The sequence below is a fragment of the Leptodactylus fuscus genome, chromosome 1 (genome assembly GCF_031893055.1).
Source record: "Leptodactylus fuscus isolate aLepFus1 chromosome 1, aLepFus1.hap2, whole genome shotgun sequence".
Classification (NCBI taxonomy): Eukaryota; Metazoa; Chordata; class Amphibia; order Anura; family Leptodactylidae; genus Leptodactylus; species Leptodactylus fuscus.
In genome coordinates, this window is record NC_134265.1 from 63,218,012 (window position 1) to 63,233,767 (window position 15,756).

Sequence of the window (15,756 nt, forward strand, 5' to 3'; positions counted from 1 at the left end):
ACGCGTTATGCGATGTTTTTTTACATGTGTAAAGAATTTCATTGAAGTCAATTGGAGTGTTATTGTTACACGTGTATTCTATACACGTGTGTTATGCTAAAATACGCCCACTTTAACTCCGTGTGCACGAGCCCAAATATTGCCAGGATATCAAAAGTCGTCTGAAAGTTTAGTTATGCTCTAAGTAATTGGATTTCATATATTTTGTATGGGTAGCATTTTGTGAATTGCGGTGTTATTCTAGGCTGCAGGATGGGACCATTAAATTTGGTAAAGTATCATATAGAAATTGGTGAATTTATTCAGACCTTGTTTTTTTTTTGGCAGGTGAAACAAGCAAAGTGGTAACAGTAACCATACTGGATGATACAGACCCTGAAGATGATGAAAGTATTGTGGTTGGGTTGACATATACTGAAGGAGGAAGCCGCATTCTTCCAAGCTCTAACATAGTTACTATAGTCATTTTGGCAAATGATAACGTTGCTGGCAGGATTGGATTTCAGACAGGTTCAAGGTCTGTCATTGGTCGGGAAGGTATGTTCTGTTTGCTGTTCATAAATATGGTTAGGCTGTATAAACAGCGCCATAACTGACTACAGGTTGTATGTGGTATTGCCATTCATCCACATTCATTTCAGTATCACTGAGCTGCAGTACCAGGCACAACCTGTGAAGAGGTGTGGCGCTTTTTCTGGAGGAAAGATTTTGGAAAGTGATAAACAGATTTCCCAAACATGTTATAAACCTAGCCCCATACCTCTTTACTTGGTTAACAGGTCTGATGTACTTTATATTTATTCTTCTTATTTATTAGCTTCTTAATATTTATATGTAATCTGTAGGTGACAAACTGCAGTTCAATGTATCGCGGACTCCACCTGGCCGAGGCAATGTGACCGTTCACTGGAAAATTGTTGGACACCATTTAGAAATGAACTTTGAAAACAGTACAGGAGTTATTTTCTTCCAAGATGTGAGTCTAGTGAGAATGTCAGTCTTATTAATACAAGTGGATAGTTGTAATTTTCTGTATTGTATCCTGTAGATGTAACTTACATCTCATTGTCAACAAGTTTATCTATGATTTAACTATGGAGAACTCTGCAGCAACTCACTGCCTATTGTTTTTCCCTTTAACTGGAGAAATTATTCTTTTTATAAATTGATGGCCAAATTCAAATAAATTCAGTGAATTCAAAATGGTCAAGTTGCAAACAGATTCCTTAAGTGGTGTAGGTTCCTAAATGGGGTCACTTTTAGGGGGTTTTCACTGTTGTGGTACCTCTAGGGCTCTGAAAATGCAACCTGGTAACTATAAGGGCCCATTCACATGGGCACAGAGGGGGCGGATTATGGCGCATAATCCACGTCATAATCTGCCCCCTCACAATGGTGGTCTATAGAGACCACCAGGCTGCTTTTTTCCGTGAGCAGCATGTTGCCAGGAGACATTGTGTAACAAGATGGAGTATGTTATTCCTTAGAAAAAAGTAATCAAAAAGTTCAAATAACTCGAGAAATTATATATTTTTTTTCAAACTGGACAGCCTGTGGGATCAAAATGATCAAATCACTCACCTATGAAATCTTTAAGGGGTCTGGTTTCCAAAATGGGGTCACTTATAGGGGGTTTTCACTCTTGTGGAAAGTATAATGTGTATATATATTTACAGTATAAGTAGTAAATCAGAGGACATATGTTTTATTCCTTATGACTAGGGGTCACTGAACACAAGTTTTACTGTTCATCTGCTAGATGATCAGATTCCGGAGGAGAGAGAAGAATATCAAATTATCCTGCACAATGTCATAACTCAAGGTAAAGATGTAATACTAATAAGATTTCTACTGTAGTATACATCTAGTTACAGTGGTCATCCCACAATACAATAAATATTGCATTTTTCTTTTACATCACTTAAAACTTAATTTCACAATATGAAACTGTTAATAGAAGACGTCTTTGTCTAGATATTCCTATTACTTGTTCTAGCATCTTGTCTGAGATACCAGCCATGAGCCCTGGACACATCAGGATGTTCTGATACAAGTTGGCTTGGTAGTTGGTAGAGAATAAAATAATTTTGCAGCCAATAATCTCTATATTCTTGTATCATTGACATTTTATTAGGAATTACTGGCCCTGGTGCAGCAGTTCTGGACGAACAAGGATATGAAGCTGTTCTTACTGTAGAAGCCAGCGATGAGCCACATGGATTGCTAAGTTTTGCTCCTTCTTCAAGAACTGTGTTAACTCAGGAAGCCAATAAAACCATTCAGCTCTTTATCAACCGAGAATATGGATCCTTAGGTTAGTGTAAGATGCTGAAAATACTTGGTGTGTTAAGAAAGTTCCTGTATATAGGATAGATAGATAGATAGATAGATAGATAGATAAATAGATAGATAGGAGAGAGATAGATAGATAGATAGATAGATAGAGATAGAGAGATGATAGATAGATATGGATAGACATAGAGATAGATAGATAGATAGATAGATAGATAGATAGATAGATAGATAGATAAGATAGATAGATAGATAGATAGATAGATAGATAGATAGATAGATAGATAGATAGATAGATAGGAGATAGATACATTATAAAACATTATATCAATGAACTGTTCTAACCATGCTTGTATTGTTTCATTATATATTTGTTACTCCATATTATACTATTAGGAGATATTAATGTCACGTACACCACATCTTTGCCACATCCTCTGAATGGTACCGGTATGAGCCCAGCAGAACCAGGCCTGGACTACATTGGCACATCTGGGTCTCTGATAATTTTTCATGGGGAAACTACAGCCGCCATTAATGTGACTATTTTAGAGGTAATGTTTATGGTGACCTTTCTACTATACAATACAATTGCATAGCATATAGTAAAACATTACATATGCAATTTAAAGCAATTCATCCAATTTCACTATTTGAATCTAGTCACAAATTTTACAATCCATTATGACCAAATAGATCAAGAATATTTTTATTTTATTTTTTCCCCCTTAGGATGATATACCAGAACTTCAGGAGTACATCTTAGTGTCTCTAGTGTCTGTGGAACTGACTGTGAAGTTAGTGACATCGTCTCCTCCACGTCTAGGTATGGCTCTAGATACTTTTATAATATCTATCAGAATTGTAATTCTGTTTATAACACTAAATTGTCTACAAATCTCAATATGGTTATGTTAACTCTGTACTGGTATTCTGTACTTTCAAGCATTGTGCCCTCACACAACCACATATTTTAATGCAGTTCTTGCATTCGACTTGATGCAGATTGAAGCACAGAACCCAGACAAAACTTATAACTGTCTACAAGCTGTGCATGTGAATGGGGCTTTGGCAACCCTGTTTACCTGCTGTGGAAAATGTATTTGAAGATTTTTATCTGAACTGCAAATTTCACATGGAAAAACTGAGAATTATCCCCATGTATGATAATAGGGCTACAGATCTGCAGTAATTCAGACTGCATTCTCAGCAGGAGTCTGAGAAGCAGCCTTGAGTTATTTCTGGTCGATTCTCTAGATCATTGTTTTTTAACCTTTTCAAGGAAAGTGCACCATAGTGAGAATAAGTCTCAAGTGTGTACCCCCAAAGTAGTGAGCTCTTAAAAACGACATATAACAGTTATATGATGGGCCCTTTAGTGCCAACACATGTAGTAAAATGGCCCCCACAGTGCCCCCACATATAAAATTATGGCCCCCACAAGTAATAAAATAGCCTTCACAGTACCCTCATGTGTAATATAATGGCCCCACAGTGACTTCACATGTAGTGTAATGGCCCACACAGTTCCTCTATGTGTTACGTAGTGGCTGTCACAATGCCACCACATGTAATATAATGGCCCCCACAATGCCCCTGTGTAACATAATGGCCCTCACAGTCCCTGCACATCTTGCATAATGGCCCTCACACCCAGTGATGTCTCTATTGCTCTGCATTCAGCTTTCTCATGCCCATAATGCATGCCCACAGGTACCATCACTACTTTAGAAGCTCAATGAGTGCTACTATCAGTACTGATGGAGGTGCCCATTGTAGTTACAGGTGGCCTAGGAGAAATTGGGGAGCTGCATTTATTACTTACCACTCTCCTCCCCACTTACTGTTCTGGGTCCTGCTGTGATATCAGCTCTTGGTGCCTGGAGCAGAGTGGTGATTGATGAGAACCACTGCTTTAGTAAATACATGTTGGAATAACTTTGACACATGTGAACATGCCCCACCTTAGCCTGCTTTGTCTCCACTCATGACTATTTTAATTCCACAGACGTTTTAAAGTTGAATATTAAATCACAAGTAGGTTTTTCTTTGTGATAATGTTGCTAAAATAACAGTAAAATAGATTAAATATAAGTTAAGTTTAGGGTAGAACAAGGTCTATGGGCTCTTTATTCTGCTTCTCAGTAACCTGGAATTTACCTTCTTATTTTCTAAAATCCTTAACAGTTCCTTTTTGTTTCCTTCCGTGCATGCTCATAGAATTTATATCTTACAGGATGAAAGGTAACTAACAAACTGTTTCATACCATCTTTTCTCCTCCCTCAACTATCTGTCACCAGTCAACACTTTTACACAGATGTACAATGAAACAATTCAGATGTTTTCTGAAATCGTAGCTGCCAAAATTGGCCGCAGGGTTGTAATGAGTAAATAAGTGTCTGCTTTATTTAATAGCATTTGGTAGTAAATTCAGGATATATTTCATCCTTAGGGTGAGTTCACACGGAGTAAAGTGCCGCGTGATGTGGCACGTAGACGCCGCGTGAGCTTTTGCGGGCTGTATACGCTCGCCAGCATCGTATACGTGGCGCTATTTTACCGCCGTGATTTTGCCAAAGCAGTGTATGCGTTACATGTGAATGAAGCCTGAACTTGTGTGCAATCCAGTGTCTGTGTCCCTGTTTCCTGCACTGCTACAAGCATCTACCTGAGCGATTCCCCACACCACGCAAACACGGGGAGAACATACAAATATCTAGATTGCATTTAAGGGACAATGCTAATCCTTCTCATGTGATACACCACAATAATAAATATGCTGTTGAAACATTTGTGAGAAAATCAAGAGAATGTTCTACCACAGCACCACTTTCTAAATCTCTGGCGAGGAGGCGGTTGACATTTCAATGTCTGTCTCAGCAGCAGATACATTAGATTAGAATGACCCCTATAGTAGGTGAAGAAGCCTTAGATCTCAGGACCCTTGACTCCTGTGTCAGTAATTGGGGTGAGGGGTTTAGATTGTAATGATAGTTTTGTAATACTTTAAAACTTAATGTACATTGATAACTATATATTTACCATGTGTCATTATTTTTATATACTAATGTATAGATGCAGAAGGTTTGACAGCCCAAATCATTATTGATGCAAATGATGGTGTCCAGGGAGTCATCGAGTGGCAGAGGACGAGGTACATGTGAATGAATTGCCAATCTTTAAAGCTTGTTAAGTTGTCTTTAATGTCGCTTTATGTTTTCATATGGATGAAATATTTCCCCATAACCATAAACAGCTTGGTGAAATGTGCCTATCTATTTCAGTAGGAAGATGGCGATAATTCTCCTAGATAATTCCAGCAACATATTATCTTTTATCTATTCTGAATGCAGCGGCCAGGCTCATCTATCAGTCTGGTCTGTGCCAGTCACTACATTGGCTGCCTATTCATTATAGAATAAAATATAAAGTTATCACTCTCATCCACAAGGCTCTCCATAATGCTGCACCTCCCTACATTTCCTCCCTCATCTCTGTCTACCTCTGTCATCTCAATGACCTAACACTTACATCCTCTATTATCAGAACCTCCCACGCTCGTATACAAGACTTCTCCCGAGCTGCACCACTTCTCTGGAATGCTCTACCCCGGACAATCAGATTAACTCCCAATTTCTACAGTTTTAAACGCAAACTAGAGACACATCTTTTCAGACAGGCCTATCACAATTTCTAACGTAAACCCTTCCGTACTATAATTAGAATCCCCAAAATGTAACCCTCCTCTGTCCCCGCTCCCACATTTCCCCACATGATATGATGCCATTTCAGGCTAACTTTATATGTCCAAGCTCCATCCACATGTTAAAGGACACCACTAGTGATGGCTCATAAAGTTTTATGTTTGTGTAATGACAGTCACCTCTATTACAAAAGTGTCTGACCTCTGCATAAGCAATGCCGCCCCTGCTACCTCTTGTGTCACCCCCTCTACCTCATAGATTGTAAGCTCTTGCGAGCAGGGCCCTCAGTCCCATTGTGTGAAATGACGTTCTTTGTTATGTATCTTTCTGTGTGTATTTGAACCCTACAAATTGTACAGCGCTGCGGAATATGTTGGCTCTATATAAATAAAATGTATTATTTATTATTATTATTATTATTATTATTATTATTATTATTAATGGGAAAAAATGGGGCATGCTGGGTATAGAATGACATATACCATAGATTGTCAAGTGTTCAGCCAAAATTGTCTTACCTATAATAAAAGATACAGCACATTGGCTTATTTCCATGATTGTCATGAAGAATTGTTTGGAGACTTGATCTTGTGATTTAGAAATATTACATGGAAAACTCATAAGTTATTCCGATACCATGAATAGTGCATTTGGGTTCTGAATGCTCTGAAAAGAGCAGTGTAAATACATAAAAATGTGTACATGACCTAGTAGCCATACACCTATAGTACATATCAGCTTGATTGGAGTGATTGCTAAAATTCGCCAGACAAAAATCTGCTGAAAGTCTGACTTTTTCATCCAGCAGTTTTAATTTAAAACAACAGATACTCAAGGGACCCCAATGGGTCATTGCTGTCTGTCGGTCACCGTTGGTATCCAGTGTTTTATCAGTTCTTGTCAATATACCTAAATGTACAAGTATTATTAAGAGGCAGGAGTATCTTAGTATGTTTGTCGTGTCCTGTATCTGTTGGGGAATGAATTAACACTCACGTGACATTCACCAGTATTAATAAATTTGCCCACAGATTTGGAATAAACAGAAACACTATCATGGCATTGTCACAACAGAATACCGAATGATTGTTTGACAGACAGCTATTCCTCCTGACCATATATATGTGCAAGCTTGGTTTAACTGAGTGTGCATATGTTTGCAAAAGAAAAGGAGAGAATAAGCTACTGCCAGACCTCTCATGGTGGATATTCTCTCTCTATACACCTTAGTGTATCTTTTTTTTTTTTTTACTCAACATCTGTGAAATGAATGCCAGCCATATATTTCATGCATATTTGGTGGCCAACTAGTCCTCCAGAAGTCTGCTAGCTTGGTAAACTGTAATCTAATGTGTGTGATAGTGCCATGCTGTGAAGTTGTTCATGTGCATTTTGTGGTCTAATATACACTCTGCTTTCTATCTTGTCTTCCAGCTTTGAAGTCAATGAAACCCAGGGTCTTTTAACGCTTGTTGCTTATCGGAACAAAGGAACCTTTGGAAACGTGTCATTGTTCTTCTATGCACAGAACATAGGGGCCCAGCTAGGAATGGATTATAATGTCACTTCAATGGTAGGACATGGCTACTTCCTCCAACAATTGCATCCTGATTTACAAGATTGCAGATTCACATTTCTATTAACCGAGTAGAGGCATCTGGCAGGAGTGTTGGAATTCCTATTCTGAACCTTTTATGTAAGGCTTAGTTCACAACTGCTTTGTATATTATGTTTCCTGTTCAAACTGTGGGAGCAGAAAAAGTCTAAGAAGACTGTCACACGATGGACACTAATAGGGCCTGATGGACCCTAGAGACCAGTGGCGTAGCTACTGCAGTAGCACAGTGGCGGATCCAGGGTTTGCGGGGCCCTGGGCAATTGACTTTGGCGGGGCCCTACGCGCAGCGCGCCGCAGCAAATTAGGCCCCACCCACTTTTATGTTGACTCCGCCCATTCTCATTCATTTTTCATATGATTCCACACAGTATAATCCTCCTACAGTCACCCGTAAATTATATGTCCCCCCTTCATCTCTCCCCATTTTCATATACACCCTTCATCTACCCCTAGTTTCATGTCCCCCCCCTCTATCTCTGTCCCCAGTTTCATGCCATTCTCCCCCTTTATCTGCCCACAGTTTCATGTCCCCCCCCGTCTCTGCCCCAGTGTCATGCCGTTCTCCCCCCTTCATCTGCCCCAGTGTCATGCTGTTCTCCCCCCCTCCATCTGCCCCAGTGTCATGCCGTTCTCCCCCTCCATCTGCCCCAGTGTCATGCTGTTCTCCCCCCCTCCATCTGCCCCAGTGTCATGCTGTTCTCCCCCCCCTCCATCTGCCCCAGTGTCATGCTGTTCTCCCCCCCTCCATCTGCCCCAGTGTCATGCTGTTCTCCCCCCCTCCATCTGCCCCAGTGTCATGCTGTTCCCCCCTCCCCTTCATTTGCCCCCCAGTTTCATGGGCCCCCTTCATTATGTTCCACCTTAATATTTAATACAAAACACTTACACTCACATTCCATTACTCACCTCCCATCGTTCCCCCGACGCTCCTCTCTCTCACTCCAGTCACATACGCGATGCAGGAGCTGTGATCTCAGCTCCTGCTTAGCTCCGGCCCGGCTCGTGTGTGTAAGCGTGATGTGATGACGTCATCGCGCCTACACACGCAAGCCCGGCCGGAGCTTTAAAGCAGGAGCTGATCTCACAGCTCCTGCATCGCGTATGTATTCAGCTCATCGGCGGACGGACGCCGATGAGCTGAAATCGTGACAGGCAAGTGCCGGGGGGCCCCCAGAGGCTCTGAGGGCCCCGGCACTTGCCCGACTATGCCGAGGCTGACCGGGACCATTTTGTTAGGGCCGGGCCGCGGGGCCCCGCTATGCGTGGGGCCCCGGGCTGTTGCCTGGCTCGCCCGGCCCTGGATCCGCCCCTGCAGTAGCAGTGGAGGCAGCTGCCACAGGGCCCGGGACATTAGGGGCCCGGTGACAGCCACTACTGCTGCTATAATTATACATGGGGGTCTTTTCGAACCCCTGAGTATAATGATCGGTGGCATGGGAGATGCAAGAAACATAAAAATTACTGTTACTTACCTCTCTACGATCCGGGTAGGCTTTGGCCTAGTCGTCTGACGTCTTATGACCCTGGCCTGCGTCCCAGGTCATGTGACGTCTGACGTAATTGAAGATGGACTACTTCGGAAGCTGACAGCATAAGAGCCGGGAGATAGGTGAGCAAGAAAGTTTTTTATGTTTTTCTCCCCCTAGGTCTCCGATTATTATACTCTGGGGTCTGAAAAGACCCCAGAGTATAATAATTGTTTATGGGTGTCCACAGTGGGACATAATACTGTGTGCAGGGGCCACTATGGGGGATAATACTGTGTGCAGTGGCCACTATGGGGTACAATACTGTGTGCAGGGGCCACTATGGGGGTTAATACTGTGTGGAGGGGCCACTATGGGGGATAATACTGTGTGGAGGGGCCACTATGGGGGATAATAGTGTGTGCAGGGGCCACTAAGGGACATAATACTGTGTGCAGGGGCCACTATGGGGTGTAATACTGTGTTCAGGGGCCATTATGGGGCATAATACTTTGTGGAGGGACTACTATGGGGGATAATACTGTGTGCAGGGGCCACTAAGGGACATAATACTGTGTGCAGGGGCCACTATGGGGCATAATACTGTGTGCAGGGGCCACTATGGGGCATAATACTATGTGTAGGGGCCACTATGGGGCATAATACTGTGCGTAGGGGCCACTAAGGGACATAATACTGTGTGCAGAGGCCACTATGGGGCATAATACTGTGTGCAGGGGCCACTATGGGGCATAGTACTGGTTGTAGGAGCCACTATGGGGCATAATACTGTGTGCAGGGGCCACTATGGGGCATAATAGAGCACGCAGGGATGCGTAGGATGGGTCGGTTGAGGTCTTCGGCGTCGGGGGGGGGGGCATGTCAAAAGTTTGCCGCAGGGCCCCGCCATTCCTAGTTACACCACGGCTAGTGACTTATAATGGGATATGTTGGGTTACATATTGCAATGCCACATTTCCATTAAATGTAATGTAATAGAATCTGCAGTGAAAGTTATGACAGTAATTCTAAGGGATAAGAATAAATCTGTGTTCACATATTCATCAGGCAACCATTTTTCTATTCCATCATAACATAAGAAAAACTGAATTTAGTCTGGGGATAAATTTCTTTTATGATAACACTATTGGAGCCTGACAGATCTCAGGGACTATATTGGTGTCTGCCAGGTTTCCTTTATGGTGCTTGTCATTTTGCTGGAAATAAAAGCAGAGCAGGAAGCAAAATGTACTATAGATGTGAACATTCCTTTACTTAAAGGGGGATTCTAGGGCTTATATATTGATGACCTTAGAATAGGTCATCAATATGTGATCAGTGGGGAGGGGTCTGACACCTTGGACCCCCACAGATCAGCTGATTTACAAGCGCTATAGCACTCACAAGTGCTAAGGTCTCTTCACTGTGCCAATGACAACACAAGAACTTAGAGAAGCAGCTCAGTCTTATTCAAATCAATGGGCCTGAGCTGCAATACTAAGAACAGCCTGTATGCTATGTATGGTGCTGTGATTGGTATTTAGTGAAAAGCAATGGCGGGGAGAACAGATAAGTATAGGTTTATTTGTTTGTTTTTTTTACATCTATCCCTTTAATTGACCAAATATGTATAGTATATAATTTGAACAAACCTCCGAAACCTGTTTATGCCTAGAGCTCCATTATTGGAACTCAAAAAAATACAACCTCCGGCATAAATGGGTTAAATATCATATGTAAAGATGGAAACCTAAAGTGAAGTGAACTAAACAGAATGTTTGTTTCAGATTTTAACATTTACCGATGGAGAAAAATATAAATTTCTGGATGTCATTATTAATGATGATGATATCCCAGAAGGAGATGAGAAATTTCAACTGATACTTGCAAACCCTTCCCAAGGACTGGAGTTGGGCAAGAACACGACAGGTGATACAGTGGGTGACACAATGCATTGTAAGAAGCTGTTATGTGTGCATACTATGTTGTGACCTGATATCTTGTGTGTCTTCTATGGCAGCTACTGTTACCATCCTTGCCAATGACGATGGTCATGGGGTTATATCTTTTAACAACACTGAGCACTTCGTCCTGAGGGAGCCCACCGCCATGTACTTGACAGAGAGCGTTGCCGTGCTCTGTATTATCAGGGACCCTCCACAAGGAATATTTGGGACTGTCACCGTGCAGTATTTTATTACCGGAGAGAATGGATCTGATGCTTCTGGTGATCTGAATCCAGTACAGGGCTATGTCATACTAGAAGAAGGAGTGAGGTTCAAGGTAACTTTTCAGCCAAGCATTAGCTTTATTACTTTAGTGAATTATTTATGGTCATTTTAGACAAAATCTCAAAGTGTGAAAACTCTCTACCTGCATAGGATTTACTAAATTATTAAAGAAGTGTAAGGTTCTACAACAAAGTCGGTATCTTTTATCCTACAGTAGGTTATACAAGTAAGCAGCCGGTTTTCATTTATGTCACTGACAGATACTGCTCTACATTCAGGAAATGGATTTTCGTGGATATATGGAGTTTTCAGATTTACTATTTTCTCTTAAAGGCATTGTTCAGGATTAGAAAACAAGGACTGCTTTTCTTTTCTAGAAAGAGCACAACTCTTGTCTTCTGCTGTGGGTATTTTTCTGCAATGTATGGATGGGTTTCTCTAGAATCCCATCCACTTTGCAGGGACTGTAAAACGCTGTACTCAATGAGGAATAGTAAATCTTGTATAATCCATATTGCGAGAGCAGTCCATGCACATCATATACAGTAATATCAATAAAAGTTCTGAAAACTAAAACGATCATTTCAGTTGTGTTTTTTAATTTACGTTCTTTTTTGGAATTTGATGATTAGGATAGGCTATCAATATCAGGACAATGGGGGTCTGACTGTTGGCACCCTCACATGCAATCTCTTTACTTTTTTGATGGGTTATCTAGCTGTTTAGTAACATCAGTACAATATAGACCTGCATGGGATAGCGCTGCAATACTCTGCACCACCTCTACTATACAGTATGTACAGTGTGCAGCTAGACAGACTGGTATTACAATTAAGTCATATTGACTTAAATGGGACAGAGCCATAGTGAATTGTAATAACAGTTTTAGACACCACTACAAGTGTGGTAAACACTACAGCCACTTCAATCCGCTATCAGTTGAGGTGCCAAGAATCAGACCGCTTGCTAACTATTGGCCACCAGTGGTTTATCCCAGAAAACCCATTTGACAATTATTAGATTTCATCCCTCGATCTGTTTTCACAGACCTTGGAAATTGCTGCAGTGCTGGATGAAGAGCCGGAGATGGACGAACATTTCACTGTCATGCTGCTTAATCCCACAGGGGGTGCTAGACTAGGCACTAGAATTCACACAGAAATTACTGTGCTCCAAAACCAAGCACCCCAAGGATTGTTTAGCATCTTCCCCAAAAATAACAGGTAATATATATATATAATATTCATGAAGTCTACGGTAAATAACAGACCATAGGCAACACTCATTTATAATAGGGGCTTAACTATAAGGGTGAGTTCACACGGAGTAAAGTGCCGCGTGATGTGGCACGTATACGCCGCGTGAGATTTTGCGGGCTGTATACGCTCCCATTGATTTCAATGGGAGCCGGGATCGTACACGCGGCGCTATTTTGCGGCCGTGATTTATACGTGCCACATCACGCGGCACTTTACTCCGTGTGAACTCACCCTTAGGGTTGTTACCAACCTTGGGCCCTAAAGTGTACCAAAGATCTGTCTTCCCCATAAAATTTATCACTATTCTAAATGGCACAAAGCAAGTAGGAGCCCGATTACAGATTTTGTACTGCGACCTGGGAAATTCCAGTTATTCCTCTGGTTGATATGTACATTTATCTCTTTCTTCTCTGAATGATAGAACAAATTCTATAACAGTGGAAGAGAACAATGTGACAGTCTATCTAAAAGTGTCCCGCAGCAACGGCTTGAACATGTCAGTGAGCGTGGAATGGGAGACTGTATCAGGGAGCGCCTTTGGCATAAGTAAGACATATATCTATTGCTTTACAATGTCCTTAATCATGTGATATATCTACTGCTACCTGCTCATTTCAATGGTAGTATGGTAATAAAACCAATGCAAAGGTAAGAACTGTGACTTAGCTGTGTTTTCATTGTAAAGTGAGTGACTCACCATATCTAGCATTCCATTCCATTATACGGATCCAGAATTTGTATCTAGATATGTGACATAGTTCTTCTGCCACAGCTGTAAGAAAAGGCGTTTAACTGCAGCTGCTATTGTAGTCTCCACAGATACATACTTGGATTCCAGGGCAGGGACCATTGGCAGAATAGCACTGTAACTATTCCCTGGCCATGTCTTTGCTTCATAGCTATACACACTTAGAAATAAAAACTTATGTTTCTCCATCTTCTAAGTTAAAACCATTAGGAACTTTATTTATGCATACATACTGAAACAAAGCTTATCTAATAATAAAAAAATATAAAAAAATGAAGTTATAGTCTGCTGTAAATTTTTATTTAACTTGTTTGCATCACGTTATACTTTGTGACAGCAGATCAGATCATAAAATAGCAACAAACACTATGTAAAAATTGTCATAACTTTGAGTTATATCAAAGATATATTATTTATCGTATGATAAGTGACCTAGGGCCAGCACAGACAAGCCCCAGTTTCAGCATACCAACATTACTCCCGTTATATAAGAGAGGATTCTTAAGAATCCCAGAATCCTAAAGCATGCTTTGAAAATATGTCAGCTGTTTGGCACATGCAACATTTATTTAAAAGGGTCAAGCCATTAAGGACATTTATTCCCTATCCACTAAACAGGGGATGTGCCTATCATTGGGGTTCCTGGTGTTTGAATTGCAGTTGCGGCAGCCTAATAGCACACTGGTGCGCCATTGACATGTAAAAGGCATTGAGGATTCAGTCCCGGTATTTGGATCCTTAGCACTCTGACACTGTCCTGTGGATAAGTGTCCTTAATGACGCAACCCTTTTAAATTTCTAGTGTGATGTCATGACAAGGACAAGGAAATGTGTTAAAGGAAACCTGTTAGGTTGATTTGGGACACTAAATCACCTATGGGTCCTTATGGACCAGAGTAGCCCCCTTGTAAAGCTGTCCACATGTAAAGCCAGGGAAAGTACACCTTGTCTTCATTGCACATGCGCTGCACTTCAGCCACATGCACAGTAAATCCAAGGTGTATTTTCCCTGGCTTCACTAAACAATTAGACAGTTACCTGAAGCACTAGAGATATGTCTGAAGAGAGTCATTGGACTCAACTTTAGAGAAGTATAAAGATTTTTGTTTTGCAGGGACAGTTTTACAATAGGGCTATTCGGGACACTATTCATCGGTCCATAAGGAACTGTGGGTATTTTAGTGTCCCAAATTGACCTGACAGGTTCCTTTTAATGGATAGATTTACATCCAAGAAAAAGCTAGCTCGCGTGGATACAGATTATATTGGGTCTGTGTTATGGTAGCTGTCCATTGTGGGATAACATGTTTAATTTTTCTACCGGTTCAGAACATAGCCTGTGCATTATTCATACTTGTCTTGTTTAGGCTAGCAAAATGACAACCATAAGTAATGAAACCATGAAACCCATTATTATTATTATTATTATTATTATATTATATTATATTATTGTCTTTCACCATACATATCAGTGAATTAAATATTTTACAGTAAATGCATGCTAGATATGAAGAAATATAATAACTAATATATTAGTTATTCATATATATATATATATATATATATATATATATACATGAACTATTTTTTTTTCTTTTAGAGGGTCCCAACACTGTGCTATCAGTCTTGCAAAGTTTCCCTGAGGAGTCCGCTTCCTCATGGTGTTTCTTCTCTCATGATCATATACAATATGCTGTAATGCTGAAAGCATATTTTTTAACAAACTCTACCTGCACAGTCTATGAATGGCGTGGTGTATTTATAGCTATTCAGGTATGTATTTTTCTAGAATATAATCCAAAGAGAAAAAATTAAACTGTAGCGAACACCAACACCAGAGGGATCCTGTGCAACAGCGGTCAGGGCTTTCTCTGATTTCCAGCTGCTGATTTGATGGTACACATGGTATGTCCTCCCCTGAGCTTACCTGACGTCTTAGCAGCTGATGAAAGCACACTTGTGATGTCATAGCAGCTGACCTGATGAAGGCATACTTGTGATGTCACCACAGCAGACCTGATGAAGGCACAATTGTGATATCACAGGAATAGACCTGATGAAGGCACACTTGTGATGTAATAACAGCTTACTTGACAAAATTCACATATGATATTACAGCAGTGTACATGACAAAAAGTGTTTTCAAGAGGCCACATGGTGGCTCAGTGGTTAGCACTGCAGCCTTGCAGAGCTGGAGTCCTGGTGTTCAAATCCCACCAAGGGCATAAAACCATCTGCAAGGAGTTTGTATGTTCTCCCCGTGTTTGCATGGATTTCCATCCCATATTCCAAAAAAGACATACTGATAGGAAAAAATGTACATTGTGAGCTCTGTGGGGCTCACAATCTACATTTAAAAGAAAAAAAAAAAAAGTGTTATCAAGGCTGCTTATCTGACTGAAACACTCTTATGGTGACACTGTTGTTTATCTGACTA

General features: G+C 40.9%; 1 protein-coding gene across 2 annotated transcripts in view; it reads left to right on the forward strand.

Annotated features, from left to right (window-relative positions):
• Positions 1-15,756, forward strand: part of ADGRV1 (adhesion G protein-coupled receptor V1) — a 355,871-nt gene that overhangs the window by 90,424 nt on the left and 249,691 nt on the right. Inside the window, exons 34-47 of one of the 2 annotated variants that reach the window (XM_075271519.1) lie at positions 328-537; positions 846-976; positions 1,723-1,822; positions 2,135-2,314; positions 2,689-2,846; positions 3,025-3,118; positions 4,513-4,536; positions 5,369-5,447; positions 7,432-7,570; positions 10,869-11,010; positions 11,102-11,364; positions 12,360-12,535; positions 12,993-13,117; positions 14,920-15,092. In XM_075271519.1, coding sequence (XP_075127620.1) covers positions 328-537; positions 846-976; positions 1,723-1,822; positions 2,135-2,314; positions 2,689-2,846; positions 3,025-3,118; positions 4,513-4,536; positions 5,369-5,447; positions 7,432-7,570; positions 10,869-11,010; positions 11,102-11,364; positions 12,360-12,535; positions 12,993-13,117; positions 14,920-15,092 — 1,994 coding nt within the window. The remainder of the gene's footprint in view (positions 1-327; positions 538-845; positions 977-1,722; positions 1,823-2,134; positions 2,315-2,688; positions 2,847-3,024; positions 3,119-4,512; positions 4,537-5,368; positions 5,448-7,431; positions 7,571-10,868; positions 11,011-11,101; positions 11,365-12,359; positions 12,536-12,992; positions 13,118-14,919; positions 15,093-15,756) is intronic. The other variant, XM_075271528.1, reaches the window with a different exon arrangement.